Genomic DNA, 17825 nt, shown 5'->3' with positions numbered 1-17825 from the left:
CCCCAATAGCACTCAATCCCCTTCCACTGTTATTTCCTTAACAGAGGAGACTACGCCAAAGCTGTTCTCACTCAGAGTCCAGTTCCATGAGCAACCAAACGGACCAAGCAGTTCGATTCTGGTGGAGGGAGAACCACTGCTCTCCTCTCCCTCTCCTTCCAAAAAAAAATGGTGAGCTGTTAAGTCTGATCACTCTACCTGCATTTCACAGGCAGCTGAGCCAATTCAGCTGCTCAGTACTGTTCCCTTCTTCACCCCAGCAGCCACCCTCTAGTATCTCTAGTGCTCTTTAGACTTTTCCATGAGCTGCTTTAACTCACTAGCCAGCAGAAAAGCATGTCGGGTTCTCCTAAGTTCCTAGGAGGTGAGCAGTAAGAAGGGGTGGACACACTCTCAGTAGCAGCAACCTGAAAAATCAGTTCACCGTCACACATGAAACCATTAACTGAATTCTTCCATAGGCAAAGAGGTACAGCAAGGCAAAACTAATTAGGAATGAATGTTTCACTGTGCTACTCCTGTTAATCCTACTTGAAAAGTTATCCAAGATAAGATCACCAGCTCCTCTGAAATACACTGATACGATTCTGGGAGGGCACATGGAGTTGTGAAAATTGCAAGAGATGCAGAAGTAAACAGCACAGGAGCTGCTGAACTTTAAATTGTCCTACCTCATTTCAAAATAAAACTTGTCTTTAGCTTTCCAGTTTGAAATACTATTCTCAAACCTTTGAAAAAAGCTTTTTTTTTTAAAACACTAAAAGATTCCCCCCGCCCCTTGCCAATACTAAGACTGAAACTGTCCAGCATTCATTAACAAAGACATTGACAAAACTGAGTGTGTCCAGCAGAGGACAACCAAGGTGGCTAGGGGCTGAGGCACATAATATAACAAGAGAGGCCAAGAGAGCTAGGTTTTGCTCAGTCTGGGGAAAAAGAAGAAAGCTAAGGGGGATCCAGGTGGTGCCTTCAACTAGGTGCACAGCAAAGAGGAAGGACAACAGAAAAGTTGCATCAAGGAAAATTCCAACTGGGTATTAGGAAAAAAAAAATTTCACAATGAGGACAGCCAAACATTGGAACACGTTACCCAGATAAGTCATGTAGTGTCCAGCCTTGGAGATATTCCAAACCAAGTGGGACAAGACTGAGTAACCCAATCTAACACTGAAGTTATCTTTGTTTTGAGCAGGGGGCTGGACCAGATGACTCCCCCACCCCAAGAATCCTTGTATCCTAAATTATTCTTTGATTCTATTTATCTAACCAGAGTAATTTCAATATAGTAATAATAATTTTTTCCATCTGCACTATTTGCAAGTATAGCCAGACAAGATACTATGATATATCATTTTTTCCCCGCATGTAAGGAAGCATTCTTTGTTGACATGAGAAGCATCTGATCATTTCCCCCAAAATTCTGAAAATTGCTCCTGCGCAGAAGCAACTCTACATAAGCTAGATGATAGTTAGTTCCCACTTCAGACACTTTTCAGGGGCCATATTAATTTTAAAGAGATTTTACTTGTGGGATTGATTTCAGAAAGTAATTCTCCAGTCTCCTACTGCTGTATTCACCACCTCCTCCAACCTAAATATACTCACACCGTGCGACTTACTGACTCTGATGAGATCAAGTCTTATTATAATTCAACTGTTGGAAATACTGGTATTTCAGAGGGGGTTAAACACATGTGAGGGAAAAAAGAAAGTTTTTAAACTATGACAACGATTAAGCATTGGAACAGGTTGCTGAGAGAGATGATGAGTCTCTGTTCTTACATGTTTACAAGACCCAACTGGACAAAGCCTTAAGCAACCTTGTCTGAATTTGATGTTGACCCTGCTTTTAGCAGGAGGTTTGACCAGATCACTTCCAATCTGAGTGACTCAATGATGGCCCTGAAATTATGATCACTCCTGATTTTTAAATTTAAAAACCTCAGAAAAAAGCTTTATCTTCCTCCCATGATATTAGGGTGATACATCACATATGCTTGCCCCTTTCCCATGGTACCTGTTTTTAGCCAGACCTATAAGCATCTTTACCTTTTGATTTATAAAAGCTAACACTAAGCAAGCTGTCAGAAATAAGGTACTGGGCTAGACAGACATTGCTCTGGCATAGTTCAAGCAGCATGCTTCTTAATCATTGTTTTGTATCATTTTTGTTTCAAGACACTTTTACACTACAAATTTACTAGAAATATTATTTGCAGAAACTTTAAATAATGTCTTTAAACTCAGCTGTTTCAGTGGAAGTATACTACTGAACAAGCAAGCTAAGAATGACTGCTCAAAAAAATGGTTTTCTGCAGGAATTTAAGGTTTTTCATATTCTGTATTTTTAAGTGCCACGTACTCATTTAAAACTGTTACTTAAATAAAAATCATTACTGTAGGCACAGCCCACGTGCCTGCTCTTAATAGTATCCATGGTTGCAGTGATGCAAATTTGCCTACCTACACCAAACCAAATGTGCCCACATAAGGAGGAAAAGACTGTATTCATCAGTACTCTTTGCATTAGATTAGGGCAAAGTAAACTGGTTAGACCTCAGAAGACAGCACAGAAAGTAGTTTACAGATGTTTGCCATTAAATGAAAAGGTCTTTATTCTGAATTAAACAAAACTGTAAAATGAAATTCTGAAAGATCTTTCAAATTTATTAGAAAATTCATCTTACTGGCCAATTTCTTCTCTTTGCTACTCAGAAATAGAGTAGCAACAGAACTATTTCAAAAAGGCTTCCACACAAGGCAGAGAAAGAAGTACTTAATCCTATTTCCAACCCTATCATACATTTCTCCTATGCTGATTTCAGAATTGCTTTACTTATGTCACATACATTTGTTTTCCTTTGCACTGAAGTAGATTCATGCATGACATTAAGGAACATACTTTTCCTAAGACTACAGCTTCCAATTCATTGTAAGCACACACATTTAAGGGAAACAAACAGTCCCTTTAACAGCTTCACTATCAACAGCTTTAACTGACGCTGCAAGGCACTACAGGAGCATTTAGCTAAAAGAGGTCAAAACTTGACACGCACCGGACAATAGGGATTAAGTGGTGATAACCCCAGGTGGAAATGCATGACCAACCTAAGCCAACCTAAGACCGTGCTTTTGTGGAAGGGATGATCGCTTCCTCTGCCAGGCAGCAATTTTGCTAACAGTCTTCCTTTCTTAAGGATTAGTGCTTATATGGCCAGGCTGACCATACTAAAAAAACAAACAAACATCTTTTTATCCAGAGTACGTTTTCTGTTGGCTTAATTTTCTATATAAATTACTTTGTGCTTTTAAGGAAATAAAGGTATGTAAATGCACAGGAGAAACCTGAAGCTGAGCCTTTTTTTTTTTTTTTTAATGAGTACAACAAAATTAAGGTACATATTTACATAACCAAAGTCAAAGAATGAAAGTATGTTCCTGCTCTCACCGTACTAGAGGTATTTTAAAGGAAATAAGGGAAAAATGCTCCAATTGAATGTAGCTAAAATCAAACTTATGGCTTTAAAAGGCATGTTTTACTTCCAGAACAACAGCTTGAACAGCAGAAAGAATTCTTTGCTGGTGACAGACAAGGTGAATTCAGCCACTCCAATTAGCCTGTGTTACTAGCTGTTGTGCTTCTTTCTAGGGAACACGCATAAGCATCTTCACCTTCTGTTTTATAAAGCTATCACTAAACCCACAAAATATTCTCAAAGACGTTTAACTTTATTCTACTTCTTGAGAAGGAGGCTTGTATTAACTTTGCTTCCAAATGATCAAAAAGTGCTAAAAGGGGAAGCAGTTTGTTAGAAGATTTTTTTAAACTTATAGCTATTTAAACATCTAGGAAAAAGGGAGCAATAGAGAACAGTTTACTATTTACAGGAAAAAAGCTTCCAAAAAACCAAACTCACCTTTATCCATATTTCACAAGCACACTGCTAATCTACTTTCAGTCTATGAATCATTTCATCTTTGGCAGTTACAAGTGGACTATATCAACAACAATCACACACAAAGCTTTATCCTAGCACAGGAGTAACGACACTAAGCAGCAATATGTCAAGTTTGCAGAACATTCAAATATATCCATCCCTAATGGGACTTCCCCAGATTCATCTTCTTCCTCTTTGATGGTTATTTTAAACATGTCCTGATAAAGGTTATGCAAACCTGTATTTGGAATTCCTCATTTCAGATTAAAAAGCAAACTACTATTTTAACGCATTTAAAGAGAGTGAATTTTTATAGAGGAAAGTCTCACTGACGAATGTTAAAAAAACTGATTGTTCTACTACACTGCAGTCTTTAAATACTGGCATAATTAGCTCTTACAGGAATGAACATCTATGATTGTTCTTAGCAACAACTACAGCATTTATTTTGGCAATTGGTGCCGTTAAAGTTTAAAAAAATCACCACTAGAAAACTATCACAATATTTTCATTATTGGTAGGCAAAAATAGAAAGAAAGATTCAACAAGAACTTCCAAGATCGCAGGCATTAATCAAAAGCTTTATCATCTTACCTTTGTTGTTACAATGCATAAGCAATCCATTGTTTCAGCACAGCAGATATTTTTCCAAACATTTAAAACGCCTATTTTCGATCACAGCTAAACACCAGCTCAACAGAATGAAAGAAAGTACACTTATTCGATAGCCAAAACAGTAGAATCTGTGCCAGGTCTCCCTTTGGATTCAAATCAGAGGTAGAAACAATGTGGAGGAAAAAAAAGAAAAAAGAAAAGACTAAGCTAAAATAAGAATGCTTATGTTTCAAAAAAGGCTAACCTATTTTGATTATCTATGCCTGAAAAATCTGCATTTATCCTTGAAAATATCCTACAAAAGATACCAAATCTCATTCCATACCAGTTACGTGCTTCCTCATACTCTATTTCATATACTCCTCTTTCAGGATTACCTAACACATGAGAGTCACAGGGAATCATTTGATGAAATGCAATGCAAAATTATTTTACAGCCAAAAATCTCAGATCAGCTTTTCTTAGGCGGTTACAATTTCTAAAATGAAGCTCTTGTTCAAAAATAGTTATGGTTGCAAGCAAGTCTTACTCCTCTCACGTCATTTCAGCATTTGCGAACTGCAAAATAACTGATTTCTGAGGCAGTAATGAATGGAATATTCCATGTAGAACAGGGAGAGAAGCAAGTGACAAGGAAAGAGTAATGCATATTGCAAGAGAAACACTATTTTGAGCCTTGAATTAGCCTAGAATTGCATTTCCTTTTGCAAGGCTATAAAGCAGTGACGAGGCAAAGTCTGGGTGTACAAGCATTGTCTTCTCAGCCTCATTAGCACAGCTGCGAAAAGTCAAACGCTTCAAGTCTTGTCTGCATCATTTCACTTCTGGCCCAAGATGTGCAACTAGCCAAACTGATTACACATTGCATCAGCAAACTCTAGACTAGGGTAGGTATGGACCTAGAACATTCTCCCTATTCCCTTTCGGTTTAAAAAACAAGTTTCAAAATCGAGTCGAGTGGTCTATGGTGCATTGCATTAGTGCAAGATTGTTCTCTCTCCTTTTTTGTCCCTCAAAAAGCTGCTCTTCACAGCACATCTTCTAGCACAATAAAGCTTAACTTAGCAACAAACAAGACTCTACTACATGCCTAAAGAAACAGCTGCTCCAGCATCCACGACTCCGTGCTGGCACGCTTTTTCCACTCCACTTGTCCACAACTGTATTATAACACACAGCAGCCCATCAGCTATCACAGTTGCTGGCAACCCATGCGAGTCTCAAGTATAAAGCAGCTACTACACATACACTATAATGTCAAAAGTCAAATTTATCCACAGGTGTTTGTGTCTTATGGTTACATCTTGGCTTTGAATTAAACACATACAAAAATTACAACTTCAAAAATGGTTTTAAATAAGTCTCACTATCTAAACCTAGATCTGGGGAAGTGGCAAGGGGCCTAGGGGGCACGTACATAGACAAGGGAAGCACCACACATTAAACTATCAATACTGGTTATCAAACTTCAGCTTGAGAAGGTTATAAAGTGAAAGAAAAGAACACAACTGCCGAGCTCCACACGCAAACTCTTTGCACAAAATTAAGACAAAGTTGCAGAAACTTTCTGCAACTTTCCACCACTTGATTCCCTGACTCTGCCATATATACAGTGAAGAGGAAAAAGAAAAAAACAAAATGCAAAAAGAAAAGTTAGGGAATAAGGAAACAATACTTCCTAAAAATTACAAATTTTATTTTGCAGACAGATGGTGCCTTTATAGGACAAGGAGGACAAAGTCATTCTCTCATCTCAAAAGTTAATCCCCCCCCCCAAAAAAAAAACCAAAACAGTAAGCAACAACAACAAGCTTTTAACATGCTAGTGAAAACAACTGCTGAGGTTGAATGGAACTTCAGGGTAAATCTTACACCATTCGGCTATCAAGGCTAGGATTTTACCTTGTGTGTTCAAGTCAAGCCACAGATATTTTTCATTATCATCTTCACATTGACTATTAAGACTTTTTACTATGAACGCTTACGTCACGTTTTCACTTCCGCAAAGCATCAGTGGGAAAAGCATGCATCTTTCAGACTGGTAATAAGGCCCAATCCAAGAGTCTAAAAATTCTGACTTAAGAAAGCAGAAAAGCAAAGCACCAGTTAAGCAAAAGGAACTGCTCCTCTGTTTGCCAGAAGGAAAAAAATAAAACAGAAAACCACACATTGCTGAATGCGACACTCATTGCTGAATGCATGTGAGGTACCCCACACGCAAATTATTCTTCAATTTCCCAAGCCTCTGTTAAGACCACTTATGCAGGTACCCTAAACAGAGTGCTTGAAGCGCAAGCATCCAAAAAGGTAAGAGGGACTGAGAAAATGTACTTTTGGGAGGCTGGGCGCAAGTGCAGCGTCTTGCCCAGGGACATCTCCTATAACTAGTTCAAGACAGACAGACACACACACACGCACACACTTGAGGGAGAGGCAGTTCTAGTAACTCTCAGCATAGTGCTCTCAAGACCAACCTTCAGCGAAGTACCAACAGCAGCACACGGATATTAATTCGAAAGAGTGGAAATTTATTAACCAGTAAACAGAGCCCATCGTGACGCAAAGCCCACGGAGAACAAAAAGACACAAATCACACTTGCAAACTGGTAGAGCAAAAAAGTTTGTAGCAAATACCAACGCACATTTTCTTGAACATAGCACACAGATCACAGATGGATAAGTGCTTGGCAGGGGGATAGCCGCACATAAGCAAGCATTCCCTAGGCCAAAGGCACTGTTTCTGCAGACTTTTCACTGGAAATAGTGCATATACATGAAATAAATTGATTTGAAAATAAGAGTCAGACATTCATAAGGTCTAATATTTCCATAAGGAACAACAATATAAATACTTAGGGACAAACTTAAAAGCTCCTTGAATGAGCAACCATGTACAATATTCTGGCACTCACAAGAATGTTGTTTAAAAATAAGAACTAGGTATGAAAACTACTGGAATTAAACAATTTAACAAAATCACTCAATCTTCTTTCCTTGTAATGTAAGGATCAACAGAAAGATAAAGGACATCAAGACTTGAACTAAAATCATGAAATGCCCTAAAGCCCAGTTTATAACACACCCAAGAATAAGACACTTCCAGCTAGTACTGCTAGCCATTAAAACCATTATCATTCTACCCAATTTCAGAAGAGCATCAAGACCTGTTCACATCATTCATACTTACTGAAAAATAAGGCCTATCAAAGTATCACAGATCAAGCAGGAGAGGAAAGCAATTTCATTAACCTAGGACAAGCTGAGCATTTAGCTTTAAGACAAAAATGTTACTACCCCACACACCAGAAAATATTCCAAAGGCTCCAGGTACAGGTAAAGAAACTGTAGAATATACAGATTTATAATATCTCAAAGCTGACTTCATTCTCTGTAAGTTCAGATACTATTATCTCTGCATGTAAAATCATCATTTTCATTTCTCAGATTGAGAGGTACTTCTGCCTTAACATCTTTGAGTCCTTTCAGCTCTAAGCGATCTCAGTAACCATCATGAACATACATCCCACCCAGTTCTGCCAGGAGAAAAGTACATTTGATTTACCACTATTTGTGATATTACTATTAAAAAACAAAGCATGATATTCAGGTGAGTAACACAGAGGAAAGAGATTGCTGCTTCTTTTCCCAAATTAGCTACTGATTCTTTTAGGTTATGTCTGGCACCTTCACAGGTTTATAAGTGTTTTTTGCCAAGTAGATAGAATCTAAGTCACCAGATAACCAAATGAAGGAAAATTATTCCAATGTATAGCTTATCTAAGCATGAAATCATGTAAATTAAAACAATGTTCTGGAAGACACCGATTCTGCAAATAATTAATTTCTTCATCTTCATCATCCACAAATAAAAAAACAGTGCATGTGGTTATTTAAATGCTAATTTACTCTCATATTATATGAAAAAGCTTGTATCACACAGTTGTCACAGGTATAACCAGAGAAGCAGGCTCAGCTCTGCTGTGCAAGGGTATGTCATTGCTGCCCAGCTTGAGCATCGCTGAAGAGACATTTCAAAGACCCAGTAAAGATCAAGCACTAGCATCACTGCAATTATCTTCTCAGCACCTTTAGTTAAAGAAAGCATTAAAACTACAGATACTGTAACCAAATATAACTAGCTCCATTAGAACCTGGATGGAAGAGGCTATTACAGGTTGCTTTTTTTTTTTTTTTTTTTAATATCAAATTCATTTTTTTGAAAATTGTCCTTTCAGCTTTGAAGTGAACTCAGAAGTACTTAAAGAAGTAATTAGAAATGCCGTATTTTTATTGCTGGTGTACACATCTTGAACTAACCGTGTTTCTTTTTTGCATTCAGTCTGACCAAAAGCCTGCTGCTGGAAGACTTTTAGCTTTAGTTTAAGACTTATGTTTTCTTATTTCTACAAAGAATCTGGATTTCAAGAAGGAAGATACGTAGCAAACCAAGCGTCATTCTCCTCCTGTAAAGCTACCATTAGGGAACTGGTAAGACTGCTGAGTGGCCCAAGGCTACACGCTACTAGATGCTCAACAAACAAAAAGACTCTACATGCGTATCACAATGGGCAATACACACCTACAGATGCAAGCATAAAGTAGCAGTAAGGTAACAGGGAGTACATAGCGTATCAGCAGGCTAGCCAATACTGAGTCTTTTTGACTATTAAGGCAAAGAAGGTATTTGAAGACAATTAGTGGTCTTGGATTTTCACATGAACAGCTTGCTAATATGACAGGTATGACAGACTGCATTTGTCAAGGCCAGACAAGACGACAGATATTACAGTCAACAAAATTTAGAAGCAGAAAAACAGCTAGAATACCCTGCAGTTTTAATAACACGCAGGCTCTACATATGCAGGAAGTCCTTCAGGGATTTCCTCCAAAATCTTGATTAACTGTTTGATGCACCATTCCATTTAATAACTAGTGATTATCCATGAAATACAGATTTTTCAATTCACTACACATATATAGAAACCTTACCTCCAGAGTACTTTCCTCTGGACAACTTCAGCTCATTTTACTAAGTCACACAAAACTATCAAAAAAGTCTTTCAAAGGTTAAAGAGATATTACTGCCTTTATTTTGTCAACATGACCAATTACCACAATGTAGAAGAAAATGAACTAGCTTAATTCTACCCTTTTTCAAAATATTTATGCTGACTGTTATTTATCTTCTTATAGCAAGCTGAAAATGAGCCAGCAGTGTACCCGGACAGCCAAGAAGGCTAATAGCATCCTGGGCTGCATTAAGAAAAGCACAGTCAGTAGATCAAGGGAAGCAATCATCCCTCTTTACCCAGCACTTGCAATCCTGCACCTGGAATTCTGCATTGAATTTCGGGCCCCCCAACACAAGAAAGATGTTGATAACTGGAGTGAGTTCTGCAGAGGGCCACCAAGACAGTCCGTGGGATGAACTGTTTGCCCTTTGAAGAGAAGCTGAGCGAACTGGGCTTGTTTTAGTCTGAGGAAAAACGTTCAGCTGGACCTAAGGGCAGCCTTCCAGCACCTACAACGAGGTGATCAAGAAGACAGAGGCAGGTGCATGGTAGAGGAAAAAAAGAAAATGGAAGCAAATTGAAACAAGATAGGTTCCATCTGGAAATAAGGAAAAACTTTTTCACTGTGAGGACAGTCAAACATTGGAACAGGCAGCCCAGACAGGTTTTGCATTCTCCAACCTTGGAGGTTTCCAGGACTCAACTGGGTGAAACCCTGAGTAACCTGGTCTGATCTTGCAGCTGAGCATGAGTTATTCCATGACTCCAAGATGTTTAGACACAGTTTCATTTCCCTGAAATTTAGCTGACTGGTCTACATTTTCAGCTGTTTTCCTTTCTTTTTCCTCTTTTGCTTTCTTTTTATTAAAAAGGAAACAGCAAGCCAGAGTCACTCTGCATGATACTAAACACAGGGACATGTTCAGATGTACGGGGAAACCACAGACCAGATCAAAGCATTTCAGCCACTATTACTCACTAAATACAGAGACCTGTTATGTCGACTGTGAAAGTAAGACATTCCAGATGAAGTTCCTCCTCCTAAACCATAACCTTTATTGTGAGGCAGTTTCTTCCTCACAGCATCTAAAATGAAACATTGAGGGGCTAGTTTTAAGTCTAAGAAGGTAAATTAACAAGTTGGCAACAGTATTTGCTATTAAGCTTAATGGTTATGAATTAAAACTATTTTAATATTAAAACATACTCTACAGATAGGAAAAAAAAATTACGAAATGATCTCTTTATTAATTTACTATTCATTCAGGTTGAAGGAGACTTCTACCAATGAGTCAGGTTTCATCATTGGAGAACATTCACTACAATGGATTCACATAAATTCAGCACCTCAGTGTGAAAACCTGCTTAGCAGAAACTCCAATTCTGTCTATTGAACAAGCATTTCTCAAACACAAACTGTCCCTCCTACAGATGGCACTACAGATCACTGCAAACAGCCTAAGAGAACGGAGCGTTCTCTTCTGATACTTCTTCCACAATATTACTAGCATTAAGAGACCAAAAAGTTAATATATCTTGCTATAGATTTGTTAGCTGCTTTGCCAAAGCACAGCTAAAACTCAGCATTTAATGCTCATAGAAAAAAATGTATGCACCTTCCATCTTTTTCAAATTGATCCTATATTTATCTTTTGTTCATACCTAGTACTGAAAGGAGTAACATTCCCTTCCTGCTTATCACAGTCTTGAATTATTATTTTTTTTTTGGCCTCATCTTTTGCACTGGACACTAAGCCAAATCAAGCTGTCAAATAAGCTTTCAGAAAATATAAAGCATGGAAAAGAAAACAGATCACTCAACAGGAAATCTGTCGCTCTAACTTCCTCTAACACAATATTTATGGGGATTAAAAAATCCAGTCTTTTGACCCAGAAGGAGTTACACAAAACCAGAACTAGGCTACCTAAGTCCCATTAAAAGTCCTCAGGCAACCTAAGCTTGTATACCACTATTCTGTGTATATACATGACCACACATTGCTAAGAAGTCATTCTCAAAGTCAGCTGTGTCTAAAGTTCTTGTAATACAACCCGTAATCACTGTAGGGGGCCCTTATATTCCCACCCTTCGGCAACTCCCACCTCGCAAATACTATCAAACTGTTAGCTGGAAGAATATTCACTTGTCTCAGAGTAGCTATACCAAAAAATCTATCAGTAAGGTAAAAGAAATAGGGTTTGTGATATAATATCCAAGGCTACTAAATCACAAGCAAAGAACTGCCCCATTCTTTTATCACATACAATCCCACTAGCCTGGCACCACAAAAGAATATAGCTAAGTTAATCTCAAAGTCCAACTGATAAGTTGATCTGGCTACACCAGGTTAATGAACTAAAGTTGAACTGGGCAGCAGCCCTGCAAGTCTAAAAAGTGACAGTTTTTGTTTTAAAAAAAAAAAATTATATCTATCTATCTCCAGCCATGGACAGAAGCAGACACACTAACTCAAGTTCCCTCTGATCCCTAGTGAGTTTCAGCAAATAACAAAACAAATGATTTGACCAAGCACATGCTGTGCCCTTATTACTAAAGGGTACTAATCACAGAAAACTCATTTTTAAAAGAGATGAAAGATAGCTACTATTCTGTCTCTACATGATTATTGTAACAGTTTAGCTTTCAAGTATATATGTAAGCTATGACATACAGAAATACTAAAAACACATAACACTGAATTACCACACTTCAGAACTGGCTAACTACAACATGGAAAAACAGCATTCCTCAAGCAGTATTTTAATAAGAGATAACATTTACTGTAGGTGACAAAGACTGTGAGAAAAGTTTAGCATCAACACCTACATGTGTGACTATGCTTTTAAATACTGAAAGTAAATATAAGATATCTTTCATATATTGAAGGTCAAACAACTGTCCGACCTTCATATGATACTTGAGATAAAGTCTCCAGGAAGACAGGTGGCTTTGCCATAAAGGTCCAAATCTGGGCCACTTAGAAGAATAACAAAGTAACCCATCATATATCAGGTTTCATTCAGGTAACACTATATACCATGACCACCAGATTGTACCAGAGCAGTAGCTGCATCATAGAGCAAACAGTTCAGCAGTGAACACACACTAATGTCAATGGTGAGACCTCCTGAATTAAGCCATTCTTTTACAGCATACTTGTCATCTGCCACGATAATGCGCCTGCTGTCACTGGTTCATGTCATGGACAAGCCCTAGTATTACTGGCAGTTTACTAGGGCATGAAGACAAAATCTAAAGACACAACTTCATAATTAAATTTCATCTGTACACCCATCTGTGTGCATCTATACTTAAAATTCTGAAAGATACAGGGACAACACCACACTTCAGCTGATGAGTTACAGTCTTCCTTTTTGTGAACTTCTTAATAGCAAAACAAGTAAATTACTGGAAGAGCTTTCCATTTTCTGTGGGGAGGAGCAGGTGGATAATGACCACAAAGCCTAGATTTATTAATATCCACTGGTGTTCACTTAGGATTTCAGCATGTTTCACCTATAAGCATGAAAATATAAGTATTCTACTGTAACACCGTAACCCAAACCTTACACTAGGGGTATCTGCTTCACAATCAAGGCTGCTGGCATCAGAGACACCTTTAACAACAACAACAACCACCACACCATGGGTTTGGTAGGGACATAAATCTATTAGTCTATCACACAGTTCCAAACTATATGGGGGGGGGGGGTGTGGAGACATTTCTGACAGACACAGTTAAGTTGCCCTTAAAAACCTTCACTGAAGGAGATTCCCACACACACCTATTCTGGTGCTTAGAGAGACATTAAAAATGTTTTAGCTAAACCTATTACTGTGGTGCAAGCCTAATACATCTAGAGGCACAGGATATTATCTTCCTTTTTACAGCAGCCTACAAATACACTAGCAAAGTCCTGTTTCCCAATTGTTTAATTCTTCTAAGCCACACCAATTCTATCTGCCTTCATCTCTTTTTCAAGCCTCGGATCTTCCTTGTCAGCCTCTAACTTTTTTTCCTGTATCTTTTTTGCAGCATGGTACTCAAACTTGGCAATATTTCCAGCAAAGACTTATGTAGACCGAGTACAGCAGAACAGCTTTACACCACGCTTGTTATCAAAAAGGTGTTTTTCTTTCTTTTTCTCTTTTTCACATACACACATTCACACAACACTGCTGACTCACTCGGATTCACAACAGCCCCAGATCTTTTGTGAGAAACCAATTCTTAAATATTTACCAACTTGTATCAGCACTACCGAAGTACAACCTAATTGTACTTGGTCTTGCTGAACTAGAACTTGCGCGTTTTAAGTTACATCAACTGCTCTAGACTTTTCTGAATTCCAGCTTTCAGTTCTGAAGCAGGAACCACCACTCTCTTCCCATGGTATCACTTACAGTTTAATCACAATATCCTGGTCTATTTCTACTAATTACTCAAACTAAGCCTAGATCTAGGACCCCCTCTTGGGAAACTTCAACTGGTAAGTTATCTCAAAAGAGAGCCTGTTTGACCATTCCAAAGTTATTATAAAGTCAGAATTTACCACATCTACTGTTTCTTCCTACCACAGGAACTATTACCATGCTAGAAATGAAGTTTGACAAAATTATTTTCAACAAATCTATGTTGGCTGTTATTCATTTCCTTGGTATCTTCTAAGAGACTATGAAGAGACCATAGAATCATCCCCCGTACCTGTTAAATCTGGATCCTTCTTTCCTGCCTTGCTCCTATATATGCTCTTTTAAAAAGATACTGTTTTCTCATCTTCAGTTTTCCGGACCTTAACCCATCCTCTGTGGTTTAGGACAACTGTAATGAATCTCAAATTGCCTCATTAAGTTCTTCACATATGCAAAGATAAAATGCATTAGAATCAGCTTATTTGAAAACGTCTCACTTAAGGATGGGTACTTTGCCCATCCTTGCGTGCCCCAGTGGCTACAGTCAGTTTCCTGCCCAGTTTCCAGCACATATTTAGAAAGGGAAGGTCTTAGACTCTAGCCTAAGATTTAGAGGCTAGCATACAAATAAATAGGATAATGTCTTTTTCCATACTGTTTCTCATACACTCTAACATTATTATTTTTTTCTCCAAACAGGACAATCCTCAGATCATTTCCATTAAGACAACTAAGACAACATTGGTCTTCTCCTCATGCAACTTCAGGTAATTAAGATCCCCAAAAAAAGACATGAAATTTAAATTTTTCCACTGTATATCAATATTCACAAATTCAAGGGAAAATAATCCACTACTGCAAGTTCAACTAGACTTTCAGTCCTTCAAACGTTCAGTTACTTACAACCCTGAAAAAGGATTGTAAAAGCGCAACTAGACTGTTCTGTTTCTTGATCTAAAGAAACTTTAATGGTTATTCTTGGTGATATGCAACATTCATCCCTGTCCAGGCTAAAAAGCCGATCTTTTATCTACTAGCCATTTTCTACTTTCTGACAGAAGTCAGCACAATTCTTATGTTTCCTCTATAGCTTCCTCTAAGGCATTTTTGACAGTTTTCATAGAAGCTTCAATAAGCATAAGCACTTTATTTTTTTTTCCTCTTAATCTACTTTCTTCCACAACCCAAACAGCTTCTGGTAGATAGAGTTCACTCAGTGGGGCAGCCTGACCACTTCGTCTTGCTAGGTAGAATACGCTCTTGAGCTTTCCTAGAGGTTGCAGGACTAGCACTTATTTCTCCAGTGCTTTTCCTGAGCTCTATTACTATTCCACAAAAATGAGTCAGCTGGCTGCCTTCAGTCCCCCAGAAGCTTACGCATACCTTTTACAGTAGTGCCAGTACTGAGGGCACAATTCAAAGTTCACCTCTTTGGGGTCATACTGTATGATTGATGGAAAAAAAAAAATGCAAGCAACATTACTACTTTAATTTGGGCAGTGGAGATCTTGATTTAGCAAAAATGCATACCAATATGCATTCCTCAGCTCAGTTTTCTCACCATTCACTAGTGAAAATGGGATTCATATCATTGTAAGAGATCCAAAAAAAATTTCCTTCCAAAACACTGCTTTATAAATAGCAGAGGGTTTCTTATGAACATACTGAAAAGTTTACTTATCAAAAAGATATAGCTTCAGATTTTCCAAAATTATTCATGAAGTTATGACTGAAGAAACTTGGTACGAATGGTATAAGCATACTAAATCCGTCAGTGAAGTTGCCAAATTCAGAGCATAAATCCAATTTAACCGAGACTTAATGGTACATTTAAAAAACAAATTTATAAATTTGAGTAAGAAAAATGCACACATCTGGTATCTAACATTTCAGTAGTTAAATCTCCTATGACTATTAATCTTAAGACTAAGAAGTTTTCTGTGGAAGTATTTTATAAAATGAAGGAAAGAATAAAGTTGACTTAATAGCCTCAACCAGAAAAGTAAACAGAGATTTCTATAACATACCTCTACACTCGGGCTAAGGCTGCTTGGCAGTGTTTCTGATGTCACTGTTGTGCTTGGAAGGCTGGAAAAGTCCCAAGTATTCACAGGCTGTATTGGTTCAGAGGGCTGAGAGTGATCAATACATTTTGGATTGTCCAGTAAGGTCACTTCATAAAATTCTTGAATATCTAGAGATGTGAAAAAATTGTGAAGTTAGGCTTCATAATTACTATGACAGTCTAATTTTAACCACCTTCTCCTCCTGCAAAATGAATTAGGTACCTACTACTTTATCTAGTACAGATGAAGCTGTATTACCAAGACCACTTGAACCTCCCCACTAGATACACATCTCTCTCCCCACCCCCCTTACATCTGCACCTACATATTGCCACTCACTTCAGGTTCTGCCACTGCTAGCAGAGCTACTGGTGGCATGAGGTGCAGCAGAAGCACATAGAGTAACTGGAGTGGAACAGTGGAAGGAGACGGTGTTTATATCATGGTATATATAATTTCAGCTAACGTAGCCTTTGGTTATCTGAAATCTCCTATTCAAGGCAACACTTCAAGGCCTTTTATATGGCAAAAGTTTTACTTAAATAACCACAGAAGCAGAAGTATAGTGATGAAGTCTGCTGTTAAGAAGTTAACAGAAGTTAGGAATAAGGAGAAGGATCAAGATACCATACTGAAAAAACAGATGATAACTCCAGTAACAGAAATAGGACAAAACTTTAACAGTATGAAGTACAAGTCATATTTAAGGACTAATAAATAACTTTTTCCACAACCTCGGGGACTCAGCTGAAAACTCCTGGGGAAAAAGCCTGGCTGCACTAGTTTTTCACTGGTATTTTAACCACTACTGTGAAGCACCAGTAAAAAATTAAACTACAATCAAAGATATTTCTATGGAAGTATAGCATGGTAATCACAGCTGTAATCACCCACATTCAAAAAAGATTAACCTATAGGGCAGAAGAATGAAGAACTTATCTCGCAAAGCCTTTAATTTCTCCTTGGAAGCACAATCTGCAAAACAGGAGTTGTAACCGATGTCCCTAATTACACCAACTTCATAGAAGACATATTTAAGACACAGATAGCCCAAGCGAATAGGATCCAGCCATAAGCACACAGGCTGGAGTGAGAAGTACTCTAATCTACAATCACGTAGCTTTTCAACAGCTGCCCGGAGACAGTAACAGAGGCACAAGAACTAATTCCTTTATTAGATGGAGTTGGGCCACAAAAGAAACAACTGGAATGAGAAGTCTTCCTGTTGTTGGTGTTCCAGCCCCGGATTTGCACTGCTGCTCGCTACCAATTCAGAAAACTACAACTCTCAAATTCCATTTATATCATTTCTCTGAGCAAGAGTCAAATTCCTATCAACTGCTTACATTAATTTTTAAAGTTCTATGTGCTCTTAGCGCTGCTGATTGGAAGAAATAGCAGTGAGGGTTGCAGAAGATGATGTGTGACCTAGATATACAGGAGCAAAACAACTTAAGAGATAACCAATTGCCTTTAAATCTATTTTTCACGTTAGTTCTCTCAGTTGCAAATTTCTGATGTATTAATGTTAATGCAGCTATGAGAATCAAATGTACCAAGTAAAGCTTTTTTCTTGTAGAGGGTGCTTTGTATACTAAAATAGACAGTGTTTTAAGTTGATTCTTTAGCTGCAATCCACAGCAACCAAGCCAGGAAGATTACTACATTATTTATGGGAAGGGGTTATTTGTGCAAGTGTTTTACAGTGGAAATCTAGGGCACATATTCTTAATCCTGCTACTATTCAGTTAAGTCTCACTGCTAGTGGAGGCAGCCATTC

At 38.0% G+C, this 17825-nt stretch overlaps 1 protein-coding gene across 6 annotated transcripts in view; it reads right to left on the bottom strand.

Annotated features, from left to right (window-relative positions):
• The window catches only part of DLG1 (discs large MAGUK scaffold protein 1), a 176774-nt gene that overhangs the window by 144038 nt on the left and 14911 nt on the right, over window positions 1–17825 (bottom strand). For all 6 annotated transcript variants that reach the window (XM_067301829.1, XM_067301830.1, XM_067301831.1 and 3 more), the window contains exon 3: window positions 16007–16173. In XM_067301829.1, the coding sequence (XP_067157930.1) occupies window positions 16007–16173 (167 nt within the window). The remainder of the gene's footprint in view (window positions 1–16006; window positions 16174–17825) is intronic.

The sequence above is a fragment of the Apteryx mantelli genome, chromosome 9, assembly GCF_036417845.1.
Source record: "Apteryx mantelli isolate bAptMan1 chromosome 9, bAptMan1.hap1, whole genome shotgun sequence".
Taxonomy (NCBI): Eukaryota; Metazoa; Chordata; class Aves; order Apterygiformes; family Apterygidae; genus Apteryx; species Apteryx mantelli.
The sequence above is the reverse complement of the archived record's forward strand: the minus strand, read 5'-3'. Positions and strand labels throughout refer to the sequence as shown.